This window comes from Rhodofomes roseus (genome assembly GCF_022264815.1).
Source record: "Rhodofomes roseus strain CIRM-BRFM 1785 chromosome Unknown C8Q71scaffold_9, whole genome shotgun sequence".
In the NCBI taxonomy this organism is placed as follows: Eukaryota; Fungi; Basidiomycota; class Agaricomycetes; order Polyporales; family Fomitopsidaceae; genus Rhodofomes; species Rhodofomes roseus.
The window spans coordinates 403391-420024 of record NW_025952965.1 but is presented as its reverse complement, the minus strand read 5'-3'; the positions used below and the strand labels follow the sequence as shown (position 1 = coordinate 420024).

The 16634-nt window shown below is 55.9% G+C and overlaps 4 protein-coding genes across 4 annotated transcripts; 2 read left to right on the top strand and 2 right to left on the bottom strand.

Annotated features, from left to right (window-relative positions):
* The first annotated feature begins 1323 nt into the window (after window positions 1-1323).
* Window positions 1324-4206, top strand: C8Q71DRAFT_584419 (uncharacterized protein). Its single transcript, XM_047919522.1, has 2 exons — window positions 1324-1444; window positions 1505-4206. Exon 2 carries the CDS (start codon window positions 1553-1555, stop codon window positions 4076-4078), a length of 2526 nt encoding a protein of 841 aa, XP_047779242.1. The 5' UTR covers window positions 1324-1444; window positions 1505-1552; the 3' UTR covers window positions 4079-4206.
* A 1-nt stretch (window position 4207) lies between these two features.
* C8Q71DRAFT_584409 (uncharacterized protein) lies at window positions 4208-6266 on the bottom strand. The gene is made up of 4 exons (XM_047919521.1): window positions 6096-6266; window positions 5953-6041; window positions 5863-5894; window positions 4208-5807 (listed from the first exon to the last, which is right to left on the bottom strand). The coding sequence occupies exons 1-4, from the start codon at window positions 6142-6144 to the stop codon at window positions 4316-4318; spliced, it is 1662 nt and encodes a 553-aa protein (XP_047779241.1). The 5' UTR covers window positions 6145-6266; the 3' UTR covers window positions 4208-4315.
* A 4149-nt stretch (window positions 6267-10415) lies between these two features.
* Window positions 10416-13366, top strand: C8Q71DRAFT_584293 (uncharacterized protein). The gene is made up of 11 exons (XM_047919520.1): window positions 10416-11117; window positions 11169-11213; window positions 11264-11400; window positions 11455-11571; window positions 11620-11691; window positions 11747-12006; window positions 12055-12144; window positions 12196-12330; window positions 12386-12850; window positions 12906-13131; window positions 13192-13366. The coding sequence occupies exons 1-11, from the start codon at window positions 10484-10486 to the stop codon at window positions 13312-13314; spliced, it is 2304 nt and encodes a 767-aa protein (XP_047779240.1). The 5' UTR covers window positions 10416-10483; the 3' UTR covers window positions 13315-13366.
* A 51-nt stretch (window positions 13367-13417) lies between these two features.
* On the bottom strand, window positions 13418-16535 carry C8Q71DRAFT_707623 (Spb1 C-terminal domain-containing protein; the record flags this gene model as incomplete). The annotated part of the gene is made up of 10 exons (XM_047920572.1): window positions 13418-13471; window positions 13526-14040; window positions 14092-14209; window positions 14237-15112; window positions 15166-15261; window positions 15318-15435; window positions 15491-15814; window positions 15862-16201; window positions 16259-16419; window positions 16474-16535. 10 exons carry the CDS (start codon window positions 16533-16535, stop codon window positions 13418-13420), a joined length of 2664 nt encoding a protein of 887 aa, XP_047779239.1.
* Between the last annotated feature and the right edge of the window lie 99 nt (window positions 16536-16634).

Here is a 16634-nt window from a genome sequence, read left to right as displayed (position 1 = left end):
TACGTCGCGTACGTACGCGTATACGCCTGTGTTCCGCCGGCACTTGCCGGGCCACAGTCCGAGTCTTTCAGTCACACCGTTCAGAACCACTGACCCGGCCGTTGTGACATGTCTTCATAGCTAAATCACTCGCGGCTCGACGCGCTCGTCACGCTCTTTATGCTCGCTCACACTCATGTCAAGCCCACCGAAGTGGGTTACATTGTCAGGTCTCTCGAGCCGATCAAGTCGCGCGCGCCTAATACACCTTGAATGTCTCTTCAGGGATACGTCGACATGCACAGGTACGCCCAACATGATGAATCCAAGCTGTGTAAGGGCCCACAGGACACGCTGTCCCCGATGTTGATGAAAGAGCCAAAACCTTCGCGGACCCAATGCCAGTGGTGGGTGTCCGCTTCCAAGTAGCACTGGTCCGCGATTTGTCAACAACCACTGGCATGTGGTGCAATCGTTGCTCAGCCTTTCGGCCATTTGTTGCGGACACTTGTTCCTCCGGCTTCTCATATACGCACTGATTTTGTCTCGTGAGCAGGCAAAGGGCGGGCCGAGTGCATGAACATGCACATGCCCAAGGACAACCTCGAGAACGTTGTTGACGTGGAATGATAGCTTCGGGTCAAAACCCGTGCTTCGAACTCAAGGACAAAAGCGGAATAGAAGATGGTAATTTACAAACTCCCTGTCAGTGAGTAGACCATCGCACACCATATGAGGCAATACCACTACGCTTGGTTCATTTTCATCGAAGGTTCCTTGCAATCGCCCGAGACAGCATCGTTCGCGCTCAATCATATGATAGTGGGGAAGGATAATTGACAATCGCGCGACAAATCTGCGCTACTATGACGTCTCAGTCGGTGCGTTGGCCGCCGTGATGGGCCGTCCAGGCTGTCGAGACAGCAGTGCGATATACATGAATACCCCTGCCCTTGCACGTACTCGCTTCCCCCCATCACCGTACGTTAGTCAGATTGATTTGGGGGGCAGACCCTTGCATGCTGTGGCCTATGCGTTTAGCTGAGTGTCTGTCGGACTAGCGTGAACATAAATGGTCAAGGCAGCACAGTGCCCAGTTGTTCGGGAAGAACGGGTCAAATTTGGTCAGCACCGCTTGTACTGCACTATTCTCCCCTATGCAACAGCATATTATCGAGCGAAAGTGCGAGATATCCTTATGACGTCTCTATTATGTAGTATGAGGAATTAAACCGCCAGTTCGAGCGAGGCGCGGGCTGGCGTTGAGGGAACTTCAGGACCTTCCTAATCTGGCGGCCACCTCGGGCTCGGCCGGTGACCGCGACGGCGTCCAGAGCGAAAAGTCGAAGCTCCAGAACGGGCGTGCACGGTGGCCAACGTCTGCTCGCTGCTCGTCGGCCCTTGTCTTCCTCGTACATGCTTGAACGCAACCCGCCAGCTTCATAGCACATATCTTCTGGCATCAGTGAGTATTCACGTCGTCGGCATGATCGCTCGGAGGGATGTGACGTGACGTTCTCTGCAGCTCAGGGCGGGTTGAGGGAGGCCACTCTTCACGTCAACCCGACTGTCGATGCCCTGGAGAGTTGGCCAGGTATACGGGCACCTCAAACGAACGGCGTTACTCCACGCATCTGCGCCTCGAACTGTCGTATGCAGGTCATTCCTGGTCGTCCAGTCGTTCCACCAGTCTATCGCATGGAAATGGCCCGCAGCTGCAGCTGCTCTGAGTGTACGGACTTCCTCTCTTGGTCACACACGGAGCACCGAGGACGTCGAGAGCTTGACGGGCGAACCCATGGTGGACGGAGGAGTACGCGTGCTACCAAGCAACCCTCGGGATCCGAAAGCGAAACGTGGTCGGGGTGCCGGTGGTGGGGGTTCCAAGGATCATCCCCTCGGGGCTGCCATAGACAGCATGTTCGACTCCCTATCCAGAACAGGCAGTCTATCCGACGCACAGGAGGGCAGCAAATGGACAGAGCTGCGGGAACATCTGGGCTACTGGTTCCGAGCCAGGGATCTCGCAGAGCAGATGGTGGATTCGCCCAAGCCGCACCGCGCCCTTCAAGTGCTCATCCTGTCCCATTTCCTCGGCTGCAAGCTCCAACAAAACGTATACGAATGTGTGGCGCATCGACTAGCCAGTGCAAGACAGTGGTTGCTAGTCACTTCCTTTGTCGAGTCGGCTCGCCGTCAGTCTGGTCAGACGACAGTCCGATTGCTCAATTTGCGAGCCCGCGCTCTTGTCAACATGCAAGACTTCGCTGCCCTCGATCGTGTCCTGGACGTTTTCGAGCAGGAACAAGTGTGCCCGAACCGCAGAACTTTCCATATACTCGTTTCGGGCCACCTTCGCAATCGCGATCTCGCCCGCGCGAAGCGGTGCCTTGCGATCATGGCAGAGGCCGGAATAGAAGCCGATGCGTCCACCCATGCACTCATCATTTCCTCTTACCGTCAATTCGGTCTTGCCCACTCCGTGAAGACGAAGGCGCTGCACGTGTTACACGAAAGCGACGATCGCTCTGCCACCAATATCATCAACAGTCTTGTTCAGCAGACCCTAGACAGGGACGACGTCCAGGGTGCTCTGGACTATCTCGCCTTGTTCGAGCCCAACCCCACGTCCCCTGCCAACGATGGTGGTTCCATCCACCGAGACGGAGACACGGCGTCTATGCAGTCGGCGCGGCCCAGGACCCTGCCCCCTCCTCAGGACGCGTACACCTTCACGATTCTCATCAACCATTTGGCCAAGCAGGCTGATCTTCCTCGTGCTCTCCGGCTACTCGACGGCATGCGGGAGGCTGGTGTACAGCCGGATAGTAGCACCGCTGCTGCTCTCGTTCGCGCTCATTTTGCTGCTGGGCAGGCTCCCGCCGCTATTCGCATAGTCGCAGATATGTGCCAGGGGGTGCGCATCCGAGAAGCATGGTTTCGGCAGCTTGGACTAACCGCTAGTGGGAACGACGGGCCGTCCTTGCTGCCTGCTGGTATCCCTCCCGCGGTGGAAGTCTTCAATGCGTTAAGCCGAGGGGTTCTGACAACGCACGGGATTAACGGCATGCGTTTTGTCCTGCGCATGATGCAGTTGTGCGATGTCATGCCGGACGAGACCACGGCTCATATCCTGTTATTACACCTTGACAAGGTCGAGGGTGCGTCGCCCCGGGACATCATGCGACAATTGCGACGCCTCCTCTCTCACCAGATGATACCGACAATCCAACATCTGAACGTCATCTTGCATTCCATCCTGCGTCGCGAAGACAGCCTGCGTCGTCACCTGGATCATAACCCATCCCCACAGTTTCCAACATCATTTGAAGACGACGAGACGGGTTCATCCGCGTGGGACAGGATCTCAGGGACTGAGGAGTCATTTGACCCTGCGGCAGGTCTGAAACTGCCCGAACGATCCTCCTACCGCAGACAGATGCAACCCATCCTGCAGTCCCTGGAGGAGCGCGGGGTGCGCAGCGATAGGGCGACGTATGCGCTCAGGATTAGACACGACGCCGTCATTAAGCGCGATATGGAAATGGCGAAGCAATCATTCCAGGCAATGATCAACCGTGGCTTGCATCCGAACGTATACCACTTCGCGGCACTCATGGAGGGTTACGCAGTCGTCGGAGACGTAGATGGCGCGGTGGCAGTCATGGATTCGGCACTCAAGGAAGGCATTCGGCCGAGCGTCAAGCTATACACCATCCTCATCACCGCCTGCGTCCAACAAAAGAACGCGGAGCGTGCCCTCCGGATATTCCAGAACATGCTTGCTGCGGACCTTCAGCCCGATGCCATTGCCCTGCACGCGTTGGCGCAGTCATTCATTGCCGCGCGAGGGAAAGCGGCGGCGCGACGTATCTTGCTAGAGCTATGGCCGACGATGGGCGAGCTCCAGCAGGACTTGCATGCTGCTCCGATGGTGCGTCTTATGGATACCCTGGCGTCGCTCGGCGCAAAAGAGAGCAAGAACAAGGCCAACAAGCCACTCAGCGGGCGGAAGGCGCGGCTGCTGAGGTGGAAGGTGAACAGACTAGTGCGGGTGATCACAGGAGGTCCTCGTCGTCAGTCTGGGGATGGGTCATAAGTCTAGTTCGCGTCCTGTATTGTTACGCCGTTCCAATGAGAGTTGCGAGGCTTGAGCTTGAACGTTTGACCTCAATCCGAGGCGCTTTCAATCCTCTCTCCGAGTCGCGCGCCCCCTGCATGCAGTACAGACTTGGAGCATATGTGCAGAGCATACAAGACGGTGGCTTGGTGTCTTTCATTTTGGTTGAAGTGGCTACCTACGACATACAATAACGTACAGAACGGTGATACAGACTCAAGACATATAGGTGTTCTGGCGAGTAGATAGAGGGAACTTTGCGTCCAAGAGCCTCAGAGCATCACGAACTCCGTCAGCCATAACTTCGCGTACCCGCTGACGACCACAGCTGATGAGAACCTCCTGAGGAACCAATTGCGGTGGTGGCGACCGCGCGGTCGACACGCCCATACCCTGCCTCGCGTCGTATGGCGCGCGTGGGTCCGACAGCAGAACAGACTGACCGTTCTCGGCGTGCGATGAGGAGATGGCAGGAGAAAGGCCCCGCTCTGGCGTGACCGCACCTGGCGCAGGCACGATCTCGACACGCGGGCCACTGCACTTCGATCGCCGTGCAACGACGTCCGCGAGCAGGCTGAGATCCGTGAAGGCGACGTTGGGATGGGCTTTGATCTCACGCCAGGCGATGTCGCAAGAGACGGTTTCAGAAGGGCCTTGTGCGTCGGTCATCGTGTTGTCCTGCTGTGGAACAACAGGTGTCGCTGGGGCACATGAAACGACGCCGCCGCACGCCATTGGGTCACCACAGCAACCACCACTAGTTGGAGCGGATGGCACGCTCTCAGTGGCCTGTGTGGAGTCCGGGCAGTAGCCGCAGCCGGATGAGGTCGAAGCGACAGACTTGCCGATGGCATCGCAGAAGGCCTTTCCGAAGGCGTCGTCAGCACATGCCAAACAGTTGGAGGGATCACCCGAGCAGGACGCTGCCGACGTCGAGGACGAGGCGGGTGGCGGGGCGACGGGGAAGACGGCGGCGCGGCCAGAGTTCGCGGGAGAGCGGCGACGGAGCGGTACCGGGGCCTGGTACTGGGGAAGGTTGTCGAGAATGGAAGGCTGCAACGAAGTGTCGCGCCGCGCGCCGAGATGCGGCGCAGATACATTATGCGAAGGCGGATCAGAAAGCCTCAACTGTTCCGAGACTTGGTTCTGCAGAGCCAACTCCTTGCAAACACATGATGTCGTCTCGTTGCAGAACCCACACGATAGCATCCCTCCGTCGTACAACTCGCTCTTGCCGTTCGAGATATCGAACATGCTGTTCGACATGCGCGAGTCCTGGGTAGGCAGCGGCGAAAAGCTCGTGTGGGAAGACGGTTGCGATGAAGACACGGATGACGCAGGGGAAGGTGCGTCGTACGAGCCACCGGGAGACATGGAGGTTGCGAGCCTGCTCGGAGGTTCGGGGGTGACCTTAGACTTCTTCCTAGACAACTGCGCGGACGGAAGGCTCGGAGACCGTTGGATAGAGTCATGCCGAGTCCTCTTCTTCGAGTTGTCTGGCGGCCCGACGGTGTCCTCGAGCTGAGAGAGTTTTTCCTTGAGAAGAATGTTCTCCTCGCGAAGCTTCTCGTTGTCCTCCTTGAGCCGCTTGGCGATGTTCTGCAGGGCGACGTTGCGCTCGATCTCGCCCTGCTCGAACTGCTGGACACGGGCCTGGAGCTCCGCGAGTTGGGACTGCTTGCGCTCACGGAAGGCACGCTGCGCAGCCCTAGTGAAGGGACATGTTAGCGCGATCACGAGTAGGTATAGAGACGGCGACGTGCCTGTTCTGTACGCGGCGGCCCTTGCTGTCTGTCTGTTCCGTCCAAAGGGATGTTAGCGAGGCCATGAGTAGGTGGGGGCGTGAGTCTGACCTCGGAAGTGTCCTGGGCGACTGGAGCGCTGTCTTTCTTCGGCTTGCGGCCAGGCTTCGGTTTGGCCGGGATCACCCATTCCTTTGAAGCTATCCTCCAATGAGCGAACGGATCGCGACTCGGCAAATGTGGGTGCACGTTACCTGTGGCCCATAGGGTGGTGGCCTGGGGCGTGGCTGCCACTGTGCTCATGCTGGCGAGACAGACGGGTGCAGCTGCGACGGATGCACGGTGTAGGAAGGCAGAGAAGGCGGCGGCGGGCTGGGAACGGCGGCGAGCGGGTGGGAGCTTGGACGGAGGAGGCGAGGATGTGCGGTGGTCTGATAAGATAACTCGGAGGATCTCCGTTTTATCTCTCCAGCCCCGGGAGGCGCCGACGGGCGATCTTGGCTTTCGGCGGCGCGTGATCGGTTTGGCCTGCGCCTCCTCGTCCAATCCGTCCGAATATCATTCGAGCCCTGCTCGCTATCCCATATACTACTCGCTACCACACCAGACAACAACGGGGGCAAACCCTGATCCATCCCTTCTGCGTAGCACCAACGCGAGGTTTCGGGGTACTGCCTCCTTTTCCTACTCATTCATCTCACCGCCCGCGTTCTACTGCCACCACGGGTGCCAATACGTTGCATGTCGCCCCATCCGGCATAGTCCCTCGCGAGCATCCCCAACTCATCGTCCCAATATTGCAAGTCGCGACGTTCGGACCCTCACAGTGCCGCACCTTCTGCGTGCAGTCGTTCCCCGCCGTCCCGAAATACCGATGATGTCTTCAGAAGTTCATATCCAAGATGGGGGACTGCATCCACCCTGCAGGTCACCCACGCACACCTTCTCCGTCTCGAGAACAACAGCAACGCGTGCGCGCTCAAAGTCTCTCCTCTTGCCTTTTCCGTCTTGTCTGCATGCCACTGCGCCCTGTGGTAGTTACCACTGTCTTGTTCTCTAACTGACTTTTGAAGGACAATAGGATATGTTCTCGGGCACTGACAGCCTGAGGGAATGGCGCATGCCTGATCCCCTGGGTCTCGATCCCGGGGTGCACGCACCGGCAGCGGGAACCCATGCCATTTGTATTGCCTCCTTCCGTGCTAACTTAACACTGCAATTATCAGCTACCAGGAGATATGGATAGCGTCTTATCGGGGATGCGCTGGCTCTCATCATGGTCATACGTGGTGTAGTATGAACTGGCACGTTGATTGTTCCTACGCTTCACCTTCTGCATGACCTTTTGCACGTTGCCCGACCTAGATGCAGTGGGAAATCATCCGCTGTAGCAGACGAGGTGGCGCCTTGACAGTCTCCTAGACCGGTTCAAGAAGTATACCGGCGGCTGCAGTCTGTCCTTGCGACGTGCCATGCGTCCTGCGGCTTGCTTCTCTCACCTAGCCTACATGTCAGCCTCGTAGGCGTGATCGACATTACCCCCAAACTATTGCTCGAAGCTGGGCTGCGTGCAGGTCTTCCCTGTCCTTGCCGCTCTTCCTCCGCCGATATTTGGAGTCTCTAATCTGAATGCTCAGCTTCTTGTGGCGTTGTTCTCTTCCCTCGAGTCCCACGCGAGGTCACGGGTAAGCCCTCCAACAATCCCCTCATCCGCCACTGATGTGCTGAGCCGCTGACCCGTATGATGCGCGAATATGCCTCAAGGGTCTATTGCGTTGATCATTTCTCGTCCGCACAGAAAGCAGGCAGGTCCAATCTCAGCCCAAGCGGGATCGTGCCAAGAAGCCATGATTGTCGTATACAGTTACGGTGCCGAGTGTTGCTGATAACATTTTGAATAACCGCTGGGCACAGGCGGCCAATATCAACGTGGTCGGCTGGGTCCCATAGCTTACAGCATGCTTACACAGACTGGTTTCTGGTTTTCGGCGGATTGTATGTGCATTCTGGACCGCACTGCGCGCGCTGCTGTTCGCTGAAGTGTTGTCTGAAATTGAATTACTATACGCTGTCGCGGGCAGGCCGACAAACTCTAGATAACCGGCAGACAAGCATCGTGAACGGTGAGTCGAAGTAAATTCAGTCATTGGGTTTTCAGACTGAAGCTATTCCGCCGTCAGCCGCGACAGTCATTTGCCCTCAAGAATCTTGGAGCCGTTCGGCACGATGTTATGTCTTTGAATTGGGCAGTTAAGCTCATATTCTCAATCTACAAGCCCGTCGACTTGGTCGTGGAGCGACGGAGAAGCACTGTGAGGACCCTCTTCCAGCGAGGTTCTGACCTCGCCTTCATCTCACGCACTCAGGACACCGTTCGTGCCTCCCCCCGCACCATTCGATTAGCCCTGGCTGAGAAGCTCTACTTGCACGCATTTATCATTTTTGTCACATCCGCTGAGCGATCTATCGCGCAGTATGTCCAGCAGCAGCGATAACCGCGTGGCAGAAGGCTGGTTACGTTAGGACAATCCCATAGCCCTCTTCGGTTGATAGTGATATCAGGTGCGCCCATGACCATCTCGTCCTACTTTAGCCCAATCTCTCGTCGATTATTCAGGGATACGACCAGTGCCTACGCCTTGCCAGATGTAGCCTTATTTCGGGGGCCAACATGGCCCTTCCTGAACCCTACCTGCTAGGCTGTGGCGCGCGGCGTCAAGACCCTCCCTCCGATTATACAGTAACATCTGGTCGATCGGTCTCGGATTGTTTTGCGCGGTATCTGATTGGGTCGCTCGAGGCAAAGTCATTCCAACGACTCTCGTCACCAGTCACCGTCAGTGGGCCTGACATCGTGGCATAGCCTCTCGAGACATCGGCTCTGAAGTCTCCGCTCAACGGTGATGAGGCACTATACCCTTGCCTCCCAGTTGTCAACATGGCGCATCAGACGGCGACTGTTGTGGATCCTGGGCACAGTACTTAGGCGCGTCGGGATGAACCAGGTGTGTGAATTGCTGTGGTCGTGAAGGTGTCGGACGCCCTCAAGCTGATGCGATTTGAGCGCAGACTACCCGGAGGTCCGTCGGGAACCTAGATGCTGTTCTAACCTCTCTTTGCCTAGATGTGCCAGCGGCCTCAGGCGGTGGCTGCAGAGTCGAAAGGTCATCCGAACAGGGTCATCAGTCAAACGTGTCCTAAGAGCCACCATATGAGCTCCCGGACGCAATACGATATGCTTCCAGGCCGAGTCTGTCCGGCGCAGCCGCTGCTGCATGGGGGACGCCTAACCCCTCGAATTCTTTATCGCCGGTCATAGTCAACGTCTGGAGATAGTCTTGGGAGATACCAGGTAACAGACCTCACCTTCTACCGCGTCGACTGTTCCTTGACTGATGTACGCAGTGATTAGGAGCTCGCCTCGAGTGAATACATCGGGTCCGCTCTGGCCACAGTCATGCGGGTAACGCTAGGGTAACGTGCAGGTACCGGCGGCAGGCCTTGGGTATCATTATGTCCGAAGATCACGGGTGAGGGATCTCGTATGTTTTACGGAGAGCGGGAGCAGGTGCATTTGAAAATGCGGACACCCGAGGTGCGGGGGTGAGAGCCCCAGAGGACGAGAAAGTCAACTTTTTATACCAACGCTGATGAATAGCTCGACAGGAGTTGGCTGCAGCTCTAGCGCCACAGGCACAAGTGGACGTGCTGCGGACTATGCGATTGTATACGGCGCGTAGACCGATCGACTTCTTGAATTGACTTCGCGACAGCGGAAGCTTCCAATTTCAACGGCGATGGTAGTCTAAAGTCGGCTGCCGAAAGCACCCGGCTGTCAGCCTGACGAGTGTAGACCCTTGCCAGCCGTGAATAGGCAGTGCTGAACACCAGGACATTATGCCTCAGGACAATGTCAGAGTAGCCTTGGCCCGAGTGCCATTGCGGTTCGCCCAGGGTACTGAGACACCCTGACACCCTGATACAGCACCGTCAGGAGGACATTTGGTCCGAACTGAAGGCTTCCAAGGTGATGTACTACCATTACAGTAATCGTTTAGAGTTCGAATACATGACACTCACTGTGAATATTGTACATCACGCTGATCGGGTGTCGTGCAGATATCTGAAACGTCCACGGCATGGGGTTTCCTGAGGTGTCAAGGGGAATATGAACCTTTCGTTTTTTTTTTGGTAGAGCGCTGCGCCCGAAGGGCGCTGGGTCTGGCAGCGTCTCCAGATACCCCGCTGACGGTCATGGGGAATTAAAACCCCATAAGTAATATGAACCTTTCGTCGACAAGGGAAGCTGCGACCGATGGTAGTCGTTCATTGATTGCAGTAAGTATTCCGCATAGCTGAACGACGAAAGCAAAATCAACCAGGCACAATATGATGTTCAGTCGATAAACGTTGAGTGTGCACCATATCAAAGCAATACGGTTTGAAAACGCGACGCATCATCAAGGAATGAGATGGAATATAGCTAAAAGGTAGGGTATACTACTTTTCGCACGTCGCTTGGAGTGTAAAGTTCCGTCGGGATCTCAGAACGGTCGACCTGCCTGGTCCTGACTGGACGGGTCACGTGCCACATTGCGCCGCTGGATTTTTGTGAACGCGAGAGTTGGGCGAGTGAACGTCGATGTCGGCACGGATTCTGCGACAAATCCGAGTCGCTCAGACCATCCCATCTCCTGCTCTCGTTCTTCCTGCTCGTAGATGCTATGCTGTTCTAGCCTACAGCCCGTCTCTCGCTTATGACGCACAGCAGGTAGCTGGCCCAAGCACCAGCAGGACAACGCAGAACGAATCTCGGTCCAGTATATCCGAGGACAATAGCCATGATGTCTCTGTCTCTTCGGCATTGCAAGCCGCTGTTGTGCAGGACGACACTCCACCGCAGCCCGCTTCCGGTCGCCCCGAGGTGCAGTCGGCCTTTCCGAAGGGTGTCGAGGAGCACCTTGCATCGGTCACTGCTGCTGGTTTGGAACCCACTCAGAGTGACTTGGAGAAGTGCCGACCAGCCGAGCATGCGCCTCCGGACTCTCCCATGTATGCAAAAGAGTACCACGCAGTAGTGGACACGCTATGTCGTTGTTTCAGCAAAGCGCAGCTGCGCAAGTTCCTTGCAGAGTGGGATGTCAACTCCCCCCTGTTTTCACCCAACCGCAACAAAGTCGACCACGCGGAGTCAATCGTGGAGAAGATGTGGGGCTGGCCGAGCTTAAAGGAGATGGAACGTGCAAAAAGGGATCGTACCGAAGTCACGACGAAGTGTGCGTCACGATTTGTGCTTGCTTCTGTACATACTCATTCGCGCCCCATAGCCTTCCCCGTGGATGCAAGTCAGATGTTCCTCATCATGGGCAAGGGTCCGTATGCATTGCGTACTTGCGCAGAGTGATGTATTGACCATTGCTAGATGGAGCCGATATATTGGAACTGTCGAGGGCATATAATGTCCACATCTCCCTTAAGACAGACCCGTTCGCACTACATGTGGAGGGAGTGCGTACTTCCATAAAGAAGGTTGCTGAACGCATCAGCACGATCAAGAAAGTGAGCAGCATGACGCTGTCTTGTGACATGACTACAACTCAGTGTCATTGGTAGTCTATCATTAAGGAGACGTTCCGCGTCCCAACAAAAGCTCCCATCCCCCCGGATCTTGCACAACGGATATCGCGATTGACCGGAGCTCTGCTGGAGACTCTAGGTTTCAAGGGTACAGTAAGTGAATCTTGACGTGAATGTTCTCATCTCACACTTGTTGTGTAGGTGCGAATATCTGCGAAGACCGCACGCAGTCTAGAGATCACAAAGAGGTTGGTGGCTCGCGCTAGTCATGAGGTATAGCAATAATTTTGATCCCTGTCAACGTGGGCTTCGCTCACATCCTGCTTAGCTACAACTGGAACGCTTGCGAGAACGTCTGGCCTATCAATCCCCGCTTGCTGTTGAGAGTTTTGCGCCTGGCTCACTTACCCCCAGTACCTATGCGTTTTATCCGTTCCTGTCTCCCCACCCGCTGCCATGGACGATGAATGCTAGCGCGACGTTCCGTATGAGGCGTGTCGGGACTTGGTTACAGCAGAACCTCGATGAAGACATCCGTGCCACGAATGCATTGGCAGGCGGCAAGGGACATTTACTCAGCATGAGCCGGTACGATTTTTGAAACTCATCGTCCATAATAGCCACTGAGTGTCGCAGAGAGCCTATTGACTTACAGGAACTACTTCTGCGAGATCTACCCAGTAATTCTGAGGATCAGCCACCTGGCAGACGAATGGTTAAGGCCTCGTGGGTGTTGATTAATGCGCCTCTCAACTGTCTCTGCTGACCCAGCTATAGAACGGGACATGTGCTTGTGACAACATCTTCTGCACAGCGCGCATCGCTCGTTCCACCGCTCACGGGGAGTCATGCTCTCCGCGAGCTGCTAGAATGGATGTCTGTTCGCAGCGCCAGCATTGGCTTCGTGCCGAGGTACGGTGTCAGCACTGATTGACGCTACTATTGAAATTCATCGGATGCAATTCAGTTTACCTGCCCGTTTGGTCCATTCATCTCCGGCAACGGAGAAGATCATCCATAGGCTGGTCTACCGTGCAGTCCAGCCTCCGCCCGCAGGAGGCGCACATCATGCTCGTGTCAAGAAGTTCTTGTCTTTCGAAGTCCCCCTGCTCCAGCCTCGGGACGGTCTCCCCGATGCCGGGCAGTCCGAGAATACACCCACTACAGAATCGGGAGCTGCACATGCAGCGGGCGAAGTGGACGACTGGACTCCCTCGGCGCTCTCTTCCGAGCCAGAATGTATCACTGGTATCGAGAACGAAATCGACGTTATGCTCCCCGATCGGTGCGCTGTCTTATCCTACCGCTACACGTATTTGCTGACCAGGTGTAGACCCACGGATATGCAATTATCCTCTCGGAGCTCAACGTTGATCACTTCCGGCCAGGAGCCTCCGGAGTTGGGAGCATACATGACCAGCCTGCGAGAATTGTATGTTCAACGGATCAGTGAAGAGATTCCTTGCCACTGACCAGCTGTCGAGCAGCCTGAAAGTTGTCAATGCCGACGGCAAGCAACCAGACCCACCCCAAATGTTCACCTTTGGTGGCGATACCTGGATTCTGCACTCCAGTGCCAGCGTGCGACGGAGCATCGAAATAATCACGGTACCTTATGGGACGCCTGCGGCGGGAGAAGCAAGCCATGCCATGAGGGTGGTCAGCGAGAGCATCCTGGATCTCGAAAGCAATCAGAAGTCCACGCACTGCGAGGTCAGTACAGTCTGTCGATCTAGAGATCCGGATGTGTCATCTGAACCTCATTTCCCGAAGGTCGTCTGCGATGATCCCACATCTATAGAATCCTGGGGGCGTTTCCTATCCAGCTGCGACGCCCTCACATCAGTCACCTATCAACCAATGAATAGCGCTGCATTAGGGGACTCCGGGAGATGATAGTATTGCAATCTAGAGGCTAATAATGGAATAGTGCGCATGCAAGCATCGGAACCATGGAGTGAGAATAGCACCAGCGACGAGACAGTGACGGGACTGCTAATCAGTTTCGTTTTCGCTTTTTGTTGGCACGCTCTTTTCTCTTCTCTGCGCGGACCTGGGACACTCGTGAGCCACACGAAACGAAGAAGCCAGAGCATAAGCAACGTACCTCTTTCTTCATCCTGGAATCCACCATCACATAGCGTCCCTTGACTCCTTTGGGCCTACCTTTTAGACCCTTGTGAGCGCCCTTCGCCACGACGACTTTGATATCCTTCTTCTGCTTCTTCGCAGCCCCCTTCTGCATGAGCTTCTCAATCTGCTTCGCCTTCTCTCGCTCTGTCATGTCGGAGGTCTCGTTGACACCCTCAGCTTTCTTCATGGCCTTCTCGAGCCGCTGCGCAGCCTTGAACTTCTTCCGTGCCTTTGCCTCGGCGACCTTCTTTATCGGACGCGCGTCGAGGGCACGCATCTTGGCACGCAGCGCGGCGACGGCCTCTTTAGTGACGGGAATGTTGGCCTTGTAATGTTTCTCCTCATCGTCGAGGAACCAGGACGGGAGACCGTCCTTTGCGTTAAGGGAATGACGATTGAAGCCGTCGTTGATTAAGTGGGTCCGCGTCTTCTCCCTGTTGACCAGCTGTTGTGCAATCGTGACCGCTTCAGGGGTGACAAGGCCATGCTCTGTGCAAAGACGTGAGCTCGTTGCAAACTTCCGTGGCGTGTCGGACTTACGCTTAATGTGTGCTTGCTTAAGCTCGTCCTGGTTCTCGTCCTCGACGTCCCACATCTCTTCGTCGGCATCATCCGGCTCCTGAGGAACGACCTCGAAATCGTCTTCGTCTTCGCTCGACTGGATTCGTTAGACGTGTCAGTGAACGAGGTCGATAATAATAGCCGGAAAGCTGACCTCCATTTGGACGTCGCTATCCTCAGCCGGGACGTCCGCGTCTTCGTCTGACTCTCCGTCTTCGCCTTCTTTGTCTGAAATATCAATATCCGCTCCCGCGAAGCAGTCTTGACTGAACCAGACTTGCGCTGCCCGGCTAAGCGGCCCTGTCGCCGATGGTGCCTCTGCAAGACGGGCTTTCTTCCTACTTCGTGTGTCGCTCGGAGCATCTCCTGATATCCGCCGTTTCTTCACAGGTGCGAGGGAGGTCGCCTGCGCGTTGTCTTCCTCGTCGCTCGAATCCCCGTCCGAGCTCGAGTCTTCGCCTGCGCGCTCCTTCGCCGCCTCAAACTTATCCCAGCCGCCTTCCTCGTCGCTCTCTTCGTCACTTTCGTCGTCGCTCCCCTTCTCCTTGATACCACCCCACTCTTCCCGGTGCTTGGCGTTCTTCCGCGCCTCCTTTACCTTGTACTTCGCGTCACGCTCCCGTAGGTGATCCTGGTACGCGTCGTACAGACCGTCCAGCTGAGCCTCGAGGTCCGCGACCTTGCGTTCCTCTTCCTCGTCCGAGTCGAGGGCGACATCCTCATCCTCATCCTCCTCAGTACTGGCCTCGTCGCTCTCGGCGTCATCTTCCTCAGCCAGTCGTGCAGCACCACCCTTGCGCTTCAGCGCCTTGGCGGCGTTGTCCAGATCGAACACATCATCCTGACCGAGGCTCAACGTTGCATCAGTCTGCTCCAGACCGATGTCGAGCGGAGCGGTCATCTGGAGCTGCATGCGCTGGATTGTACGCTGCTTGATCTCATTGGCTCGTCGACGCTCGCGCTTCGTGCGAGCAGTGGCCTCGGCGTTTAGACGTTCGAGCTGTTACATGTTCTTGAGTAATGTGAGACAGCCACCGAGGAAGATAAGCATACCTCGTTCTGGATCTCCGCCTCCTCGTCGACTTCTTCCGTGATCTCTACTGTCTCCGTGAGCTCTTCTGTAGGCTTGGTCTTCACCTCGATACCGATCTATGCCGAAAAAGGTGGTTATGTAGGAGTCAGCTAACGTACATGGAGGAACACACCTCTTCGCGCAGACTTGTCCGCCACCTGATGAGCGCCTTAAAGTCACCTTTGCCGAGCACCTTGAGATCCTCGCAGTTTGCGACAACATCCGCCGTCGTGACATCCATCTTGAGCCACCTGCACATGACCATGCATTGAGATGCAGTGTTCGAAAGCATAACACGCGACTCACTCCTTCTCTTCCTCGGTCTCGAAGGTGATTTTGTTCACACTCCCGAGGAACGCAATGGCATCAGGGCACCGGATGAATTCGGCAGCGCCTGCCCTCTTGAAGAGGGTATAGTCTCCCTCGTCATAACCGTCACGATTCCGACGCTTCTTTTCGGGCTGGAACACGCTGGCTTGGTAGTTCTTCGACGATGTCCCCTTTTCACCGTCTTCAGGTAATGAGGACGAGAGGTCCTTGAAGACATGCTTGGGGTCAAAAAACTTGGGGTCAATGTGCTTAGGTGCCAGGAAATCTCTGCAGACGACGAAGATTTCTGCGGAGACATTTCTAAGGGCATGTCAGTCGCAATGTAGTAGTGGACGTGCAGCACATACCTGGAAGACGGTGGCTTCGTTGCCTCGACCTTGCCGAAGAGCTGGTTGAACACCCAGATGAGGTTGTTGTAGTCCGCACTCCGGAAGACCTTCGTTACGAACGTCCCGCCCTTGATGAGGAACTCCGCCGCGAGCTTCATACTCATAAGCACGAGCTCGGACTGACTGTACGCATCCTGGACCCAGGCCGTACCGACGTTCGGTGCACCGTCGTGCAGCACGACGTCGGCCTTCCAGTCCTTCAACTCGCCCCGGATCAAATTCCGACATTGTGGTGTGGTGATGTCGGAGGCAAAAGTGACGACACGGGGTATAGGCTTGATAGGGACCAAGTCAACGCCTGATGCGACGTAGAATGTTCAGAAATCATGCAGGGCCGCAAAGACTGCGTACGCACCGACTATCACGCTGTTTTGCGGCATGTACTTGCTCGCCACCTGCAACCAACCACCAGGAGCAGCGCAAAGATCTATACAACATCTTGCAGACTCCAGAAATGAGTACTTCTTGTTCAGCTGGATGAGCTTGAACGCCGAACGGGCACGGTAACCCTGCTCTCTGGGATCAAAAGATTGAGCACGCTAAGCTCCTGGATTCCCGATAGCAACTCACTTTGCGAGCTTGTAGTACTTGTCGAGACGACCCTTTCCTGTCTTCTTCTGCGCCTTACCCATGGTGAACGACTAAGCCGAGGCGAGGCGAGGCGGACTCAAAGTTTTGGTCTACCAATTCCAGAAGTCGTCGATCGAGATCTGCTACAGGCTGTTGACATG